Source organism: Lotus japonicus, chromosome 6, assembly GCF_012489685.1.
Source record: "Lotus japonicus ecotype B-129 chromosome 6, LjGifu_v1.2".
Lineage (NCBI taxonomy): Eukaryota > Viridiplantae > Streptophyta > Magnoliopsida > Fabales > Fabaceae > Lotus > Lotus japonicus.
The window spans coordinates 52,471,576-52,488,585 of NC_080046.1; the positions used below are offsets into that span (position 1 = coordinate 52,471,576).

Genomic DNA, 17,010 nt, shown 5'->3' on the forward strand with positions numbered 1-17,010 from the left:
CTGCTATATAAAAACAACGCTGGAAAGAGCATGAGAATAGTGGATTAATTGAAAAGTTCTCAAAATGTCAAAGCTAAATTCTCCTTTGTTTAACTTTGTTGTTTCAATAACCTTGTTTCAGATCATTGCTTCATTTAGTCTCAGCACATCCCAGAGTCTCATAAACGAGATTAGTACTACTACCACTAAAGCCCTTTTCATCTTTGGGGACTCTACTGTGGATCCTGGCAACAACAACTACATAGACACTGTTCCTGAGAACAAAGCAGATTACAAACCTTATGGACAAAATGGTTTCTTTGAGAAACCCACAGGAAGATTCTCAGATGGCCGTGTCATTGTAGATTTTATAGGTATGATGCATGAGTATCCCAGTTTTCTTCTGTTTTCAATGTTAAATATCAATTGCAAAACTCTAATTAATTCAACAATCTTTGATCCAGAAAAGAGACTATGAGACACACTTATACTATGCTTCACATAAAGTGGAGATTTAGTCAAATGAGTGTTTATATAAATGATTGAGCTATTATCACCTCTGAGCCAAACTTTTGATTTCGAGTTAGGTATAATCCAAATTTTAAGATGATATCAGAGTCTATATTTCTAGCTCTAAACACGATACGGTGTGTTGAATAGTCTCACATTAATTAAAGATATAAAAGAATAAGTGTTTAAAAATATAGAACAACTCACACCTCTTAGGCCTAATCCAAAATTATAAGACAAAAACTGTTGGTTACAAAATTATGTTCTTTTTTTTTTCTAGCTCTTTTGAGGCCATTGTCTTTGGTGTGTGCTAAACTTTTATTGCTTGCTGATGCCTGCAGCTGAATATGCAAAGTTACCCCTGCTTCCTCCATTTTTACAACCATCTGCTGATTCTAGTAACGGTGTCAACTTTGCTTCTGGAGGGGCTGGTGTTCTTGCTGAAACCAATCAGGGATTGGTAAATCCGTTAATATAGTATTGTATAAGCATTTGATATTTGATACCTTAGATGATGATTTGTGAACCAGACTTATTTTTCACTTAATTTGATAAAGTTGCCCATTATGTAGGTAATCGACCTTCAAACACAATTAAGTAGTTTTGAAGAAGTGAGGAAATCACTAGCAGAAAAGCTTGGAGAGGAGAAGGCAAAAGAATTGATCTCAGAAGCAATTTATTTCATTAGCATTGGAAGCAACGATTATATGGGTGGTTATCTGGGGAACCCAAAAATGCAAGAAAGCTACAATCCTGAACAATATATTGGAATGGTTATTGGAAACTTGACACAAGCAATCCAAGTAAGCCTAATCACCTGCAAAATTAAACTAACTGAATAAATCCCAAGTTAGCTTTTTAGTAATATAAGAATGTAAGAAGTTGTTAATTCTATGTGTGCAGATTCTATATGAGAAAGGGGCTAGAAATTTTGGTTTTCTAAGTTTGTCTCCTTTGGGATGCTTGCCAGCTCTTAGAGCACTGAACCAGGAAGCTAGCAATGGTGGTTGTTTTGAAGTAGCTTCTGCACTTGCTCTTGCACACAATAATGCTTTGAGCAGTGTTCTCACAAGCCTTGACCACATACTTAAAGGGTTTAAGTACTGTCATTCTAATTTCTATGATTGGCTTCAAGATAGAATAAACAACCCTAAAAATTATGGTATGTATTGCAATTTGCAGACCACTCATTTCCCAGTAACGATACCTAGACAGCCAAATAGTTTAGACACTCAACTGACACCTCATTTTTCACTCTGGGTGTCTGCTAGGTGTCTTCATTGTGCGGATGTTCATGAATCATTACTCTTAATTTTCCTACTGCCACTGTATCAATCACAATGTATGTGACCAATTCAATTTTGATTTTCATTGAAGGTTTTAAGGAAGGAGCTAATGCTTGCTGTGGAATTGGCCCATATGGGGGCATTTTTACTTGTGGGGGCACCAAGAAAGTTAAAGAGTATGATTTATGTGACAATAGTGACGAGTATGTATGGTGGGATTCTTTCCACCCAACAGAGAAGATCCATGAGCAATTTGCTAAGGCCTTATGGAATGGACCACCTTCAGTAGTAGGACCATACAATTTAGATAACCTCTTCTCCAACATTAAGAACAAGCTCACTATTGCTGATGTGGTTGATAACCCAGAAATTGAGGAAGGGCAATTTCACTTCTGAGTTTGGGTACAAAAATAGTAAAAACATATGAAAATAACACTGGATGACATGTTCAAGTTCGAAATATGAGCAGAGTCTGTGTCATGTTTGGGCATGCTTTATCACTTGGCTTTCTGTTTTCCCCTCAGGAAGTGTTTCAATAAAGAATCTTCTTAAATAATTGCATTTTTCAGAGGTTCAAGTTGGATAATTTGCTCATTGTTATACCTGTACTTTGTGGAGTTGTGGTGTGGATATAGCTGCGTGGAGGACTAGCCACACTCTTTTTAACACTTTTATGTGAGTTCCATTAAATATGATGGGTATGAATTTCAACTAATCAATGAGTGTTGAAAAGAGATGGTTTAAGAGAGTATTGCTTTCGCTCGATGATAACTCAATAGGTAAGAGTTAAGTGACATAAGATAACAGGCAAATCTAGGGGCCAATTTTTAGAGTTGATAAAAAAACCCTTCGAAAAAAGTGTTGTTAGCATTTCTCTTATATAATAAAAGAATTTTTTTAAGAAATATACTCACTTACATCTACACTTTTACTAGGAAAATGAAATTGAAATAATAAAAACTGAATTTAAAGTGATGACATATGAAACCAAGATGAAGAAGAATGCATATAATTATGATAAGTGACAAGATATGTAGTGCAAAAATGAATTCATAAGAAAGGCCAAATGTAGCTAGTATAGTGTTCCCATCACAATGTGACAACTTGTGAACAGCTAATAGTGTTCCCAAATCTAGCTATATTATTCAGAGGCTTAGACAAAAATTAAGTACAAAGAATCAAATTTCAGAAAAAGTCATGAAGATATCTTTCAGTAGCAGATTCTTTGATTTTAAATCACTTATATAATAGTGAGATTCTGGAATTGAGTGTCTGTGTCTTAATATAGCCAAAGCAAAGGTAAGTAAGTGATCAAAATAGTGTCGAGTGTAAACCGTGAAGTATTTTGAAAATTTTCAATAAATGAATGTTATTTGCAATGTCTCACATTTAGATAACACTAATACATATTTTCCTCTTGTAACCAAAAAAAAAAAAGATAACACTAATACATGAACCACTCAGGACACCCATTTTTACAGTAGCTTTAGATTGTCACAAAAATAAAAAATTTGTTAAAAATAATAGAATAACTTTTTTTAGCAATTCAAAACCGCGAAAAAAAACTTAAATGCCACTTTGGTTTTTATTATACGGTGATTCACTAATTATTTTTAATTTGTACAGATAAATGTATTGGAACAGGTCAAAATCCAAATAGATGAATAATTGAGTTCAAATATTCACCACATAGATTCATAGTGAAAATAGCACACTCCAAACATTTCACTACATAAATTTATTAAAGGATAGAGACTATACTCTTGAGTTAATATAACAAGACCCAATAATACACTCTTTATATTTTAAGACACCAATTTATTTTTACAACCGATAATTATGAGAGAATAATCACATCGACATTCTGAAATCACATTAAATAAGTATACATCTCACGACAAATTATTCTCGACACACACCGTTAAAATCGATCAATCGCTCTAACTAAATACTTAAAAAATTCAGTCAGTCATGTATTAACTCTACTAATAAAGTATAACAAAAGAAAAATAACATCAAATGATCATTATTTCAGATATTTTTCTCTTTTTCTAAATATTTAATTTAATGTACGGCTGGGGCGGTCACCAAAAGTAGTGGCTTTCATTTCATGGTTCTTCTTTGGATCTAAGAACACTGAGCTGTCAAACCAAAAATAAAAAACCATAATTTTATATAATTAAATTAAAATCTGAAAAAAATATATAAATAAAAAAATTATAAATGTGAGTAATAAAATAAAAAAATAAAATAAAGAATAATCGAATCATCAATAATTACCTGTTGGTTGTTCGTTCCCGTGCTTCGCTACCTTTTCTTCCCGAACCTCCCAAATCTTCTTCATCTTCTTCTCGATCGTGTTCTTGGTTCGCGTATCAAAACGCTGCGTTTCGAGCTTCCATTTTCAAAACACACGTTGATTATTCTCTCTGCATTTCCATAGAAACTCGCGATTCGCAATTTGAAGATCTGTGCTGTGACGAGCCTTCGCGTACGTCGAGCTTGGGTGGTGATCGGAAGGTGAATATCTCAGGCGGCCGCGTACGGAGGCGACGATAGCGGCGGCGTTTCTAGCTGGTGGAGGAGGTGGGTAATTGTGATCGGAGAAGAGAATGCTGTATTTGAAGCAGCCTAGGATTTCGCAGAGCATGGAGTTATTGTTGGTTGTTTGCGTTTCTGTGTGTGGTTGTTGCTGTGATTTCTCCTCCACCTTGTGTTAGAGGTGGTGATCGTGTGAAGGGAAATTCAGGTGGTTGCTCTTTGCATGCAATTTTGATGGTTTCCCTCTGAGCCTGTGGCTCGGGGGATCTGAGGATAGCTATGGCGTCGTCAGAGAATGAGGCTTCTTCTCCAGTTGCTTCTGTACCTGCCTGTATGAACAAGTTTAGGCTCTATGAGACTCTATCGGTATGCTATGCACTTTTCTTCTTCTTTCCAGTGTTTGTGGATGTTAAGTATTCTAGTGAATTGATTGTCAGTGGTGGTTCTTCTTTGTTTTGAAATTGCAATGTTAAATGTTTGAAACAGGAAACTAGGCATGTATGTTTTGAAATTGCAATGGCTTATTGGATTTCTTTTGTGACAGGCCTCAATGTATGTTTTTTTAGGGTCACTATTTTACAGGATGAGAACTAGTTGACTAAGTAGATAAATTGGTAAACTAATTCTTTCACTAATTTGATGTTTTTACATGTACCCATTTGGATGCAAACCAAAGAGCACTTATTGGAGCTTATTTAGTGCATTTTCTAGTAGATAAGCTCCAATAAGCCCATATATATATATATATATATATATACCCTTTACTTCCAAAGTGAATCTGAATGTAACTTTTATTCCATGGCAATGTGAGCATCTATGCTAATACTTCCTATTTCTATTTGACCTTGAAATGGGATTTGCCTTAAATTTGAAAGGGGTTCTCTTCTGGCCTCTGTTTATGGTTTAGATGCTTGGTTTGGAAATATGGCCATATAATTACCATGCCTGTCTAATCCAATGTGTATCCCATTTGAGAAATACTGAATTACGTGCTTGGACGTGCTGATGGAGTTGCCCAGTTTGTCATTTGTTTTTAAAAATGTTTAACCTTGTGCTTTTGTTTTTATGTTTGTGCCACAGAACTTTTACATGATAGGTAGGGACAAGAACAGGACATGTTGGAGAGTGCTAAAGATTGATCGGCAAGATCCAGCTGAACTAAATGTGTGTGAAGATTCCACCACATATACAGAAAATGAATGTTCTGACCTGTTGAGGCGTATCCATGAGGGGAACAAGTCCACAGGTGGACTGAAATTTGTTACAACTTGTTATGGAATTGTTGGTATGTAGATCCAATGTGTTTTGTTCAGTTAGCTCTTGACAAATTATCAGTCCTTATCTTGACATTTTTTTTTTCTGAATTTAGGGTTCGTAAAGTTTTTAGGGCCGTACTACATGCTGCTTATCACCAAAAGAAGGCAAATTGGTGCAATCTGTGGTCATGCAGTATATGCTGTCTCAAAGAGTGAGATGATTCCACTACGGAATTCTTCGGCTAATTCTAACATCACGGATGCTAAAAATGAAAACAGGTCTTTACATTCTTGCACGTATATCGATTTTACATTTGTACTTCAGGAGAAAAACCGAATGATAGCCTAAGGGATGCTCATCATATATTTGCATTCTTATATACTATTTCTGAGTGCTGACATGTTTCTGCTTTTTCCTTTCATCATTTACATCAGGCAGTCACATCAGATTTACTCTCACTCGCTTGCATTTCTGATGATTTTTCACTTTACCCTGCCTGTCTAATTTCTAAATTATTTTAACTGTTTTTGAAGTTCATGGATCTTTGAAGTCAATATAAAAGCTTGTAGAAATCTTGTATTGAAATTGCATTGCTTCTCTTTGGTCTGAATGGAAAAAATGTTAAGAAGTGCTAGATTTTTATTTATTTATTAGAAACATCTACTGATGTTTTAGAATCAGGTTTGATTAGTTTTGTTCTTGATGGAAATTTGGCATAATAGGTGATTCTTATTCTTCATGGTAACTAACATCTTTGTATGTATGGACGATGTTTTGGTCTAATGACAAATCTTATTGTTCTTCTTAATATTGTCAGGCTTTGTCTTAATTTTGTAGAAATCTTGTGTTGAAATTGCATTGCTTCTATTTGGTGTGAATGGAAAAAATGTTAAGAAGTAAAAGATTTTTATTTATTTATTAGAAAATCTACTGATTTTTTAGAATCAGGTTTGATTAGTTTTATTCTTGATGGAAATGTGGCATAATAGGTCATTCTTATTCTTCATGGTTACTAACATCTTTGTATGTATGGACGATGTTTTGGTCTAATGACAAGTATTGTTCTTAATATTGTCAGGCTTTGTATTAATTTTTTAAATAAATATTTGTAGATACAAGAAGCTGCTATGCATGGTCGACCTTACAAAGGACTTCTTTTTCAGCTACTCTTACCATATTATGCGTAGTCTTCAAAGGAACTTGTGTGAGAATGAGACTGGCCATGTCCTTTATGAGACCATGTTTGTCTGGAATGAGTTTTTGACCCAAGGAATTAGGAATCACCTCCAGAATACTGTTTGGACAGTTGCACTAGTGTACGGCTTTTTTAAACAGGTGACTATGAGTTACTCTTTTAAGGATATTGTAAGTGATTACATTTCATACTTTCTATACGTTTTTCTCTTCATCTTTGCAATTGTTGCGAGATTGTCCACACACACTTCGAGAAACAGATATAAGACTGTTTTTCTGATAAATTTGCAATGGATGATATTCTTATATATCTTATTCAAGTGACAAGTAAAATATACTCTATTTGTACATCACTGAAGATAATTGCTTATGAAAATTTTATTTTTGGTCTAGATACTTAATACGTCAACTGGATAATCTTGTTAAATATTTGGCGTTTGTACTATATTTCCTTATATGTTATGTAATGTCTATCTGGTGGCTCTATTAGGACACACTCACAATATCTGGGCGGGAGTTCATACTGACGCTCATTTCAAGACGATCACGCCATTATGCTGGCACTAGGTATGTAAAGTGTAAACTTGATCACATTTTATTCCCAGGCCCATCAAATGATTTTTCGGGCATTATGATGTTTGCCATTTGTTAAAGTAATTATGTGGTGCCTATGCCTCAGCTGGTTGTGTTTGTATGTAATTTGACATTGTCTCTCCACAAACTTGGGAGTCTATTAATCTCTTCGGATGATCTATTTTCTGTTAATTTTGCATTCCTGATTCTTGTCATGTGACTGAGAGGTCACGGGTTCAAGTCCTGAAAACAGCCTCTTGTGTAAAAAACAGGGTAAGGCTGCGTACAATACACCAAATGGTGGGACCCCTTCCCGGACCCTGCATATGTGGGAGCTTTGTGCACCGGGCTTCCCTATGCATTCCTGATTCTCCAGTTATTTTTTGTATATTCTAGTTGTTTTGGATTGTCATCAACTCCCTATGCTTTCAAAGTTTTAGTATAATATATCAAGTATCAACATGATCCATAAAATTGTTTTCTTGAATTTTTATTGTAATTTTCTATCTGGAGAAATTAACCTGATTAAGTTTTGACAAGCAACTGAATATTGGCATATTCTATTGCACTCTATTTGATGAGATATTAGAGGATGGTGAAGACTATGGTTGATGTCCGGGTAAAGGAAGTTCAGGGGAGTAACATCAAAGAATCTGTCTTTCATTTTTTGATAGAGGATCAGGCATCTCTATTTTCCATTCGGATGTTGATTGCAAAGAGCTGAGATTTGTAGACTAAACATAAGAGTTTAGTATATAAACTGTTTTATTCGCTTCACAAAATTGATTGTCACTGAAACTTGGAAAGCAAGCAATCTCTATGCAAGACCTTCTAAAGTAATGATGGATGCAATTTACTTATTCATTTGTATGGTTATTGTATGTAGGTATTTGAGACGAGGTGTTAACGAGAAGGGCAGAGTAGCTAATGATGTTGAGACAGAACAAATTGTATTTGAGGATGTCCCTGAGGGTCTCCCGGTCCAAATAAGCTCTGTGGTCCAGAATCGGGGCTCAATCCCTCTTTTCTGGTCACAGGAAACTTCACGTCTAAATCTTAAACCAGATATCATATGTATTTCTTCTGATTTCCTGAATATTGTATTACTTTTGACTTGCAGTATGTTTCTCTTATATTTTCTACATCAGTGCAGTCAGCATATGTATGCTTATGTGGTCATTTGTTCTTCCCCAGTGTCAAAGAAGGATCAGAATTATCAAGCTACCAGACTTCACTTTGAAAATCTTGTCAAAAGATATGGGAACCCCATAATAATTTTGAATTTGATAAAGGTAATTTGTATTTCTTTATCAAGGAAATGAACTTTTTTGCCCCATTTATTAAACATTTATAATTTACTCGATATGCATTTTTCTTTCTTCTTCTTCTTCTTCTTCTTCTTCTTCTTCTTCTTCTTCGTCGTCGTCTTCTTCTTCTTCTTCTTCTTTATTGGGAAGACTCTTTAAGTTATTGATATTTCAATTTTTTTCCACCAGACTCGTGAGAGGAAGCCTCGCGAGTCCATACTTCGTACAGAGTTTGGTAACGCTATTGATTTCATCAACAAAGATTTACCGGAGGAGAACAGGCTTAGGTTCCTTCATTGGGATCTGCACAAACATTTTCAGAGGTTAGCTCTTTTGTAGTTTTGTTATATAATTGTTCTTTTGGAGTATATCATTAAAATATAAGCGTGCTCTGAATAAGCTGATTTAATTTTTTTTTTCCTTTTCTACTTCCAGCAAATCCGCAAATGTTTTGCTACTTCTCGGCAAAGTGGCTGCGCATGCCTTGACACTAACAGGTTTTTTCTACTGCCAAGTGACACCAACTTTTAGACCAGAAGACTGTATAAAATGGCCATCTACTGAGTAAGTTTTTCATTTTCTTTCATTGACCTTCATCATTTCTTTGATACATTTTGTAACCTGTGAATTGTGATGTCTTGAGAAAGAGAGGAAGGATGATTATGATATAAAATTTGCTATTGAATAACTACGAACAGATGTTAATAAAAAAAGTTAATGCATGTCCTATATAAAAAGGGATTAATGCTTGATGAAGATGTAGAATGCCTTAAATTCATCCGCTGACACCTTTTGCTTACTGATGTTAAGTTTTGCATGCGGCAATGCTGATGAGGGAAGCTTTCAACCCACAAGACATGTGGGTGTTGACGAAGAGGATGCTAATAATATAGGGAGGAAACCTAGTGGAGAAAACAATGTTATTAATGGAAACCATTCTCTCAAGCAGCCTATGTTCCAGAGGGGGGTTCTCAGGACCAATTGCATAGACTGCATAGATCGGACAAATGTTGCACAATATGCATATGGGTTGGCTGCACTTGGTCACCAGCTTCATGCTCTGGGAATTATTGATCACCCAAAAATTGACCTTGATGATCCTCTCGGTGATGATTTGATGAGATTTTATGAACAGATGGGTGACATACTTGCACACCAGTATGGTGGTTCTGCTGCACACAACAAGGTGATTAATTATGATATTCTTTGCAATTGCTTCAGTCAGCAATTTTAATTAGCTTGGGAACTGGCATTTTTATCATTTTCTTTCTTGATTTCCTTAAGTCTTTCAAATAAAACTTATATTTTTTTTGTAACAAATTTGTAATAAATAAATAAATAAATCATCAATTTAAAAACTTTAAGTAGGAAAAAAAAGATATATACAAAAAGGAACCTCTCTACTACTCATCCTTTGAAAATTATTTTGGGGTAACAACACTTTATATCTGTTTAAATGTCTAATTGTGTTTTCTGAGTTGGTTGGTATACTTCAGCGTTGTTAACTTTCTTATTGGTACTGTCTGTGAGAATGGACTTCTCTCCTATATTACATACGTGGATGGTGGATCACTTTTGAGAACATTGACAAAATTGGAGCTGTGACTCCCACTAATGAATATTATGATATATTAAAACCCCATGACCACAATTTATTGAATTTGCTTTCACGAGAATAGAGTTTCCCATTGATAGACCGGTCAATCTTTTGAATTTTCTTTATGTCTTGGAGATATTATATTCCACTTCATTCTTAAAAAGTTAAGTGCGTGGAGGTAGTCACAGGGTTTTCATGTCGAAACTTGAAAATGTTAATTGATTTGTATATTTGTATAACAAGTTTTTTTAGAATGTTTTAAGACTGTCTTTTTCTTTAACGTCTGTTGCTACATTCCATGTAGATATTCTCTGAGAGGAGGGGACAATGGAGAGCTGCAACACAGTCTCAGGAATTTTTCAGGACTCTTCGACGCTATTACAGCAATGCATACATGGATGCTGAGAAACAAAATGCTATTAACGTGTATGTGTTGTAGCCATGCATTTCTTAGTTTTTATTACCACCGAGTTATATTATTGCCAGTGACTACATTTATAGTTTGTCTGTGAATAGTAAAACATCGGGCGGCATAGCTTACCCCTCTTCTCCCCTGCCAAAACTGCTAAAGCTAATTAAAAAAATGTTGAACCTTGACAACTTTAAAACTTCATAACGGGGAAATGATGTAGAGTAGAAAAATGACAGGTGAGGAGAAGTCTCTGCATGGGTTGTCCATCAATGTATCCCTGATAAATGACCATTGACTGAAGTGAATTGTTGAGGTTAATGCATTGGCATCCCATTTAGAGGGAAATGTAAATAATAGGATTCAAGCTTGGTGGATGAAATGAAGTAATGCTTCAGCTTTAACTTCTGTGGTAGAAAAGCACCATCCAAGCTTAAGGGAAAATTTTGCTGAATAGCTATAGGACTTGCTACATTGTAGATTGAATGCTAATTGATAAAATGCCAAAAAAGAAATTAAGTTCAATGTTGCAGTGATAAGAATATTCTTATGGATGTGTGGAAAGTGGAAACCCAAACTAAGATAGGGTTGAGAATGACAGCATTAGGAAAAGCTGGGATAGCATCTATTGTGGAAAATATGATACTTTGTGCATGTATTGAGAAGACCCGTTGAAACTGGACTAAGGAGGGTAGATCACTTGAAGGATTGTCCATTAGTTAGTCATAAAGGTAGACCAAGTAAAGTTGTAGGTTAAAACCATTAAGTATGCTTTAAATTTGAAATGACCTGTCAGACATAATTTATGACAAGATATTATGGCGTTGTTTGATCCATAAAATTGACTCTGCCTTGTGGAAAAGGATAATGTTATTGTTCTCTATAAATTTACTAAATTTATTTCATCTCATGCAGTTCGTAACCTGTTTTCAATCTTCCAGAGGCTTCCCGTTTTTCATTTTATTTTTGACATTATCCTGTTTCAAATTTAAAATTTTCTTCAGCTTTGTGGTAGTCAATATTGTAATCTTCTGCTGTTGTTATATATCTACTTTTTTTGCAAAGATGGTTTTCGTGTTGTTGTTTACTAATTTTTTTACTATTCATAAGATAGTTTTTCTACTTTCTTGGCACAGATTCCTGGGGCATTTTCAGCCACAACAGGGTAAACCTGCTCCATGGGAGTTGGGTTCAGATCAACATTATGATGTAGAGAAGCACGGGGATGATGATGCGAGGTATTTGAATACCTTCTTCAATCCTATCAAGATTTTTTCTTGCTTTAAGACCTGGAGTTTTGTTTGGGTTTGTCCAACTGTAACTTCCAGTCTGCCTTCCTTTCTATACATACATGATCTGTGCACCATAGGCATTGAAATACAATATAATGTAGGATATATAAGCAGACATAGTTAAATTGTTGCACTTGAGATATTGGGACAGAAAAGAAGTAAAAGAGATCAAGTACCCAGCCCATTGAGGGCTGGTCTTCTGGTTAACATCCAGGGCAATGTTATTGCATGTAAGAGACCAAGCATGAGATATGTGAATTCATTGTATACAAGCCTCTCCACTGTTAAATTTGAATATCAGCAAAGTGAGTTTTAAGGATTTATCATAAATGTTGACTTGCTGTGCATGTTCACGTGTGCAAATCTGTATCCTAATGAAGTCTGATACTTCTTAGCTGTCTTATAAAAGTCATCTAGAGCACCTAGAATTTATCATGAAGATTCAAAGCCTGTGTTGTGATTTTTGGGGATAGCTTTTTAATTCCATTTGAGTCCAAGGTGGAGGGTTGGAGTCTTCTGATTTGAAAGTTTAAGTGTTCGAACCTTGCACATGATTTTGCTGAATGTTAGCAGTATGGCATGGTCTTCTGTTTCCTGTTAAATGAAAAATAGCATAAATTTTATTATTGTTATTAAAAAATCATTATGGGCTTGCTGTGCATATCATTATAATGTAAAGCATATACGTTGGAAATTTCTGTTGATGCAGCTTATGTGGTAACTCCGAAGTATGGTTTTTTAGGTCCATTGTCAAAATTTGTTTCTCAGATGGAAGCATTCTTCACGACAGTTCTACAGCTTTGTCTGCCCAAAATCCCAAGCTGGAAAAATTCTCAAAGCTTGGATTGGTTGACCAATCTAAAGAAGGAAGTGAGGTTTTTTGTGAGTCATCGCCTGAAATATCAACTTCTGAGAGTGACATGTCATTTTCAAGGTCTGTACTCTGAATTTATGTGAACATAATCATGTAATCCAGTTCATGTTTAGAGGATGAGATAACACGGTACACCTAAGTACTTCTTTGGGTTATCCCATCTGGGTTCAAATATCCGCTCACCATTACCCTAGCTAGATCTTAAGCATCATTTTGGTGTCTTTACTATTTCCTTACATGAAACAAAATACAAAGGTGATGTAATTATAATTGAGAACATATTTACTGAACATGAAATTAGAAAATAAACCAATCACCACTCATGTTTCCTGCTTGCATATGTCTATCTAGTCCACATGTGAAATTGTGAATGTTAATTATTTCTTTTTGTTTGTATAGGTCCACTCCCTCAGTGCCTCGGAGACATCTTTTTGGAGACATACAAAGAGAGCACTGCCTTGAAACTGATCATATTCTGTATTCTGGGCATAAGGGGTTATCCAGCTCCTCCAACTTTGTTGACTTAGACTGTCTATCTTTTTCAGGAAATTCATGTGAAGAAGAGCCATTTGAGAGGTAACGCATTATTCTGTTCCAGTGAAGCAATTGTAGTGCCTAGCTAGATTCTTTAGTTCCAATAATTGTAGGAAGTGTTACCCGAGTAACAAGATAGGGTAGGGATGGGAAAATGAGGAATATAGTTAAGAATTGCAAATTTGGGGTGTGAATATGGATGTCTAGGGTCAATGATGTGCTTATAACAACGCATCTCTGATGTACTTGTACATTCATCCCACAGTGGCTTTACTTCCGATCCTTCATCCTTGTAATAGATGTAGAATTTTTTTTTGAAAGTCCTATTTATACTTAATGCAGGTCGTCGATTACAAACTCAACTGTTGCTGGGTTTTCTTCAGAAAATGTTGTTAATGGAGTTATTATTGGAGGAGATACAACTCCCTCCACTAGTGATTTGGACTCCAGCTCTAAGGTACCACCCCAGCTGCCTGACATTGTTATAAAGCATAGACATATCGTTTTGGTGCTGACTCACGTATGCAAATTTATGTTTCTGTTACTCATGGGATTTGGATTCCTTGCAGTACATTCCTTGCAGTACATTTACCAGTCTGCTCAGATTCTGAGTTTATACAATTTTACTCAGAATCTGAGCTGTCCGAGTTTGATCGAACGGTTCCAAATTCTTGATTGCGTGAATTTGTGATTTCCTTCACCGCAGGGAATCCAAATTCCTTATACATGGCACAATGACAAGTTGATTTAGGTTTTTCAAATATCAACAGAAGTGAGGTTCCTTGTTTTTTGGGAGGGACTTAAGAATTATAAATGATACCATAAAATATGTGTGTGGGTGTATATGCCATGTCTGTGCTCTACAATTCTTATAATTTGATGTTTGAATGTACATGTCCATGCTGTGTTATTGTTTGTGTTTCATAGATAGTACAATCACATCCACAATTTAGTTTACCCATACATTTGTTAGACCTTTGATGTAATAGCTTCTATAATTTTGTAGGTTGAGATTTTTATGAGGAGATATATAGATTAAAACATTTTAGGCTGTTCTTGAACTAGTAAGTGGTTCTGCCACTTGCTGTGATCTCAGCGTATGAATATACCTTCTATCTTTTTGCATTATTATTCATTTTGGATCTGCACGAGTTTGATGTCACTACATATCAGTCCTCCAATAGTTAAAGTGTGTTTGACTTTTTTGTATCATATTTCAGTTTCACTGACTCATTTATATAATTTCTCAGGGAAGCCATAGTGGACGGTCCAAAGTTCTAGAGGAATTTCCTGATACTTTTGTACACTGGGTGACTAATGGACAGACACTCCATTGAATGTTCACAATTGATCCTTTACATTGATATATAATGTAAAATCATTTAATTAACTGGGATTGTCCTGAAGATGCTCGACTAGAGAGCTTATCATACAGAAGCGGCTAAAAGAAAGAAACAGGCTTCCAATCAAAGCCTCTCTGTGATGCTGATCCAAGAAAAATCGTAGATTTTCATCGTATTGACTCGCAGCATTAATTCTATCACGGAATTATCGATTCTTAAGGTATAGTAAGAAATAGTAAATAGCAAAAGGTTGTAACATTTTTTTCTTCACTTTAATTTCATCAGTTCATGATCACTCTAGGTGCATTTCTTGTATATATTGTTAGAGTCTATTTTCTGAGCTCCACTTCAGAATTGCAAATGATTGATCCTTTTAAATAATTTCGCCTCTTTAATGTGTAACTCTAGCCCACCCTAATACTAACATTACTTGGAACTGCAATTATTTTCCTTCCATTTTCAATTTTTGAGGTGCTTTATTGATGCTTCTTATCAACCTGACAGTTTGTTAACTAGTGAATTTGTGCCAGTTAAATTCCAACAATCAAAACAGTCTTTCACACCACTTTGTTTCAATTTTAACTATGTGATTTTGGATTTTGGATTTTGGATTATGCATTCCTAATTTTGACAGATGTAAAATAAAGTAAGTAAGTGGTCAAAATATTTTTTTTTGGTCACAATATATAAAGATACACATTAATTTACACACACGTGTGTAATGGAATTTTGATTGGTATAAGTAAATAATAAACCTCACTTTACATAGAATCTTTCTGCAAAACAAGATTCCATTGAAGAAAGAAAAAGAAGAAAGAAAGATGCTGAAAGCGGTGTTCAGCCGTCAGAAGCAGTCGCAGTCACAAGGGTTCAAGGAGTACTACTCGGAGTGGTTCACCGCCCTGAAGAACAACCTCCTCCCACTCCTCCGCCGCTCCATCTCCGGCGACTCCCCCACCATCCTCTCCACCCACGTCGAAATGCTCCACCAACACTTCCAATCCTACTACCACGCCCTCGACGCCGCCATCACCTCCGACCCCACCCAACTCCTCTCCCAACCCTGGCGCCACCCCCTCGAAATCCCCCTCCTCTGGCTCGGCGACCTCCACCCCTCCATCTTCACCAACCTCGCCCGCTCCTTCCTCCACCAGCAACAAGATCAAGAAGACGACGACGACGACGATCAAGATCAACACCACCACCACCACCACGACGATGACAACCACTCCCTCGCCGACCAAATCGACCGCGTTTCATCATCCTCCTCCTCCCTCAACCTCCACCGCCCCTGGCAGGTTGCCCTCGCATGGCGCAACCCTCCCGAGTCTCTCCTCCTCCGCATGGACGAGATCGAGTGCGGCCTGCGCGTCATTGTCCCCACACTCTCCGACCGCCTCGCGCGCGCCGAGGCTGGGTTTGTTCACCGCGTCGTCGGCGACTGGTTCCAGTGCAGGGAGAGCAAGGGCGCTGCTAAGGTGGCTGTGGGTGAAGACGTGAGGGCTCACATGGATGAGGTGGTGAGCGTGTTTCTCTGCGCCAACCGCGTCCGGCGGAGCGTTCTGGTGGATATCATCAGCGCCGCGACGGTGTACCAGGCGGCGTTGTTTCTTGAAGGGCTGGCCCAGTTCCTTATTGGGTTCAAGGATCATGACTTGCTCACTTCGGCCCAACACTAGATTTTTTTGGTTCAAGGCCCAATACTAGCTAGTTGAACAAATGTGTATGCAAAAAAAAATTGTAGATGTTTTGTTTTTCTATTTTGCTTCAGGCATATACTACTACATGTGTCATGGTTGAATTGAATTGTTGATAACACAGTCTGTGTTTAGGTTTGTACCTATATCTTGTTTTCTGAGTAGAATTGATACCTGAGTTTTCTGATCACAATGGAGATATTAGTGACTAGTTTTCATGCATTGATTGATGAATAATGCATGAGCTTATGATTAATCTTTGTTTCAATTTTATGCATTTATATTTTCTATATTTAATAAAGGTAGTATGTTTATTAGAGAAAGAAGAATAGATAGGAAGGTTTTTTATTTTAGCATCAGGAAGAAATTCAGCTTGATCTTCAATAGAAAGTAGATGACTGGATTCTCAACCCAATTTTGGAGGGACCAGAGCCCTGAAACATTTTGAGCCCATCATTGTGATATTCTCCTTTGATGTTGGACATTTAGCTTTCTATGATTTCTTGCTTTTAACTTTTCAAATTGCAAATGATTTGCCATAGAAAACAAAAATGAAATTCACTAAAGTCAAATATTCCTTTTCGACAAATGACAACGATTCACGTCTTAATTGTTCC

The 17,010-nt window shown here is 36.2% G+C and overlaps 3 protein-coding genes across 6 annotated transcripts; all 3 read left to right on the forward strand.

Annotated features, from left to right (window-relative positions):
- On the forward strand, window positions 1-2,336 carry LOC130723371 (GDSL esterase/lipase 5-like). The gene is made up of 5 exons (XM_057574381.1): window positions 1-353; window positions 831-949; window positions 1,062-1,292; window positions 1,393-1,651; window positions 1,867-2,336. Exons 1-5 carry the CDS (start codon window positions 65-67, stop codon window positions 2,169-2,171), a joined length of 1,203 nt encoding a protein of 400 aa, XP_057430364.1. The 5' UTR covers window positions 1-64; the 3' UTR covers window positions 2,172-2,336.
- A 1,717-nt stretch (window positions 2,337-4,053) lies between these two features.
- On the forward strand, window positions 4,054-15,091 carry LOC130722105 (phosphoinositide phosphatase SAC3-like). Of its 4 annotated transcripts, none has more exons than XM_057572735.1 (16): window positions 4,055-4,682; window positions 5,397-5,601; window positions 5,686-5,851; window positions 6,686-6,908; window positions 7,258-7,334; window positions 8,227-8,414; window positions 8,535-8,632; window positions 8,837-8,970; window positions 9,083-9,211; window positions 9,458-9,833; window positions 10,549-10,670; window positions 11,790-11,891; window positions 12,655-12,879; window positions 13,219-13,395; window positions 13,696-13,810; window positions 14,604-15,091. In XM_057572735.1, exons 1-16 carry the CDS (start codon window positions 4,596-4,598, stop codon window positions 14,688-14,690), a joined length of 2,511 nt encoding a protein of 836 aa, XP_057428718.1. In that variant the 5' UTR covers window positions 4,055-4,595; the 3' UTR covers window positions 14,691-15,091. The 4 variants fall into 4 exon arrangements, with proteins under 4 accessions (XP_057428716.1, XP_057428718.1, XP_057428717.1 ...); XM_057572736.1 differs by having other exon boundaries at window positions 4,056-4,682; window positions 12,688-12,879; XM_057572733.1 differs by having other exon boundaries at window positions 4,054-4,682; window positions 8,227-8,632.
- A 178-nt stretch (window positions 15,092-15,269) lies between these two features.
- Window positions 15,270-16,586, forward strand: LOC130722107 (protein INAPERTURATE POLLEN1). The gene has a single exon (XM_057572737.1). It carries the CDS (start codon window positions 15,518-15,520, stop codon window positions 16,373-16,375), a length of 858 nt encoding a protein of 285 aa, XP_057428720.1. The 5' UTR covers window positions 15,270-15,517; the 3' UTR covers window positions 16,376-16,586.
- The last annotated feature ends 424 nt before the right edge of the window (window positions 16,587-17,010 follow it).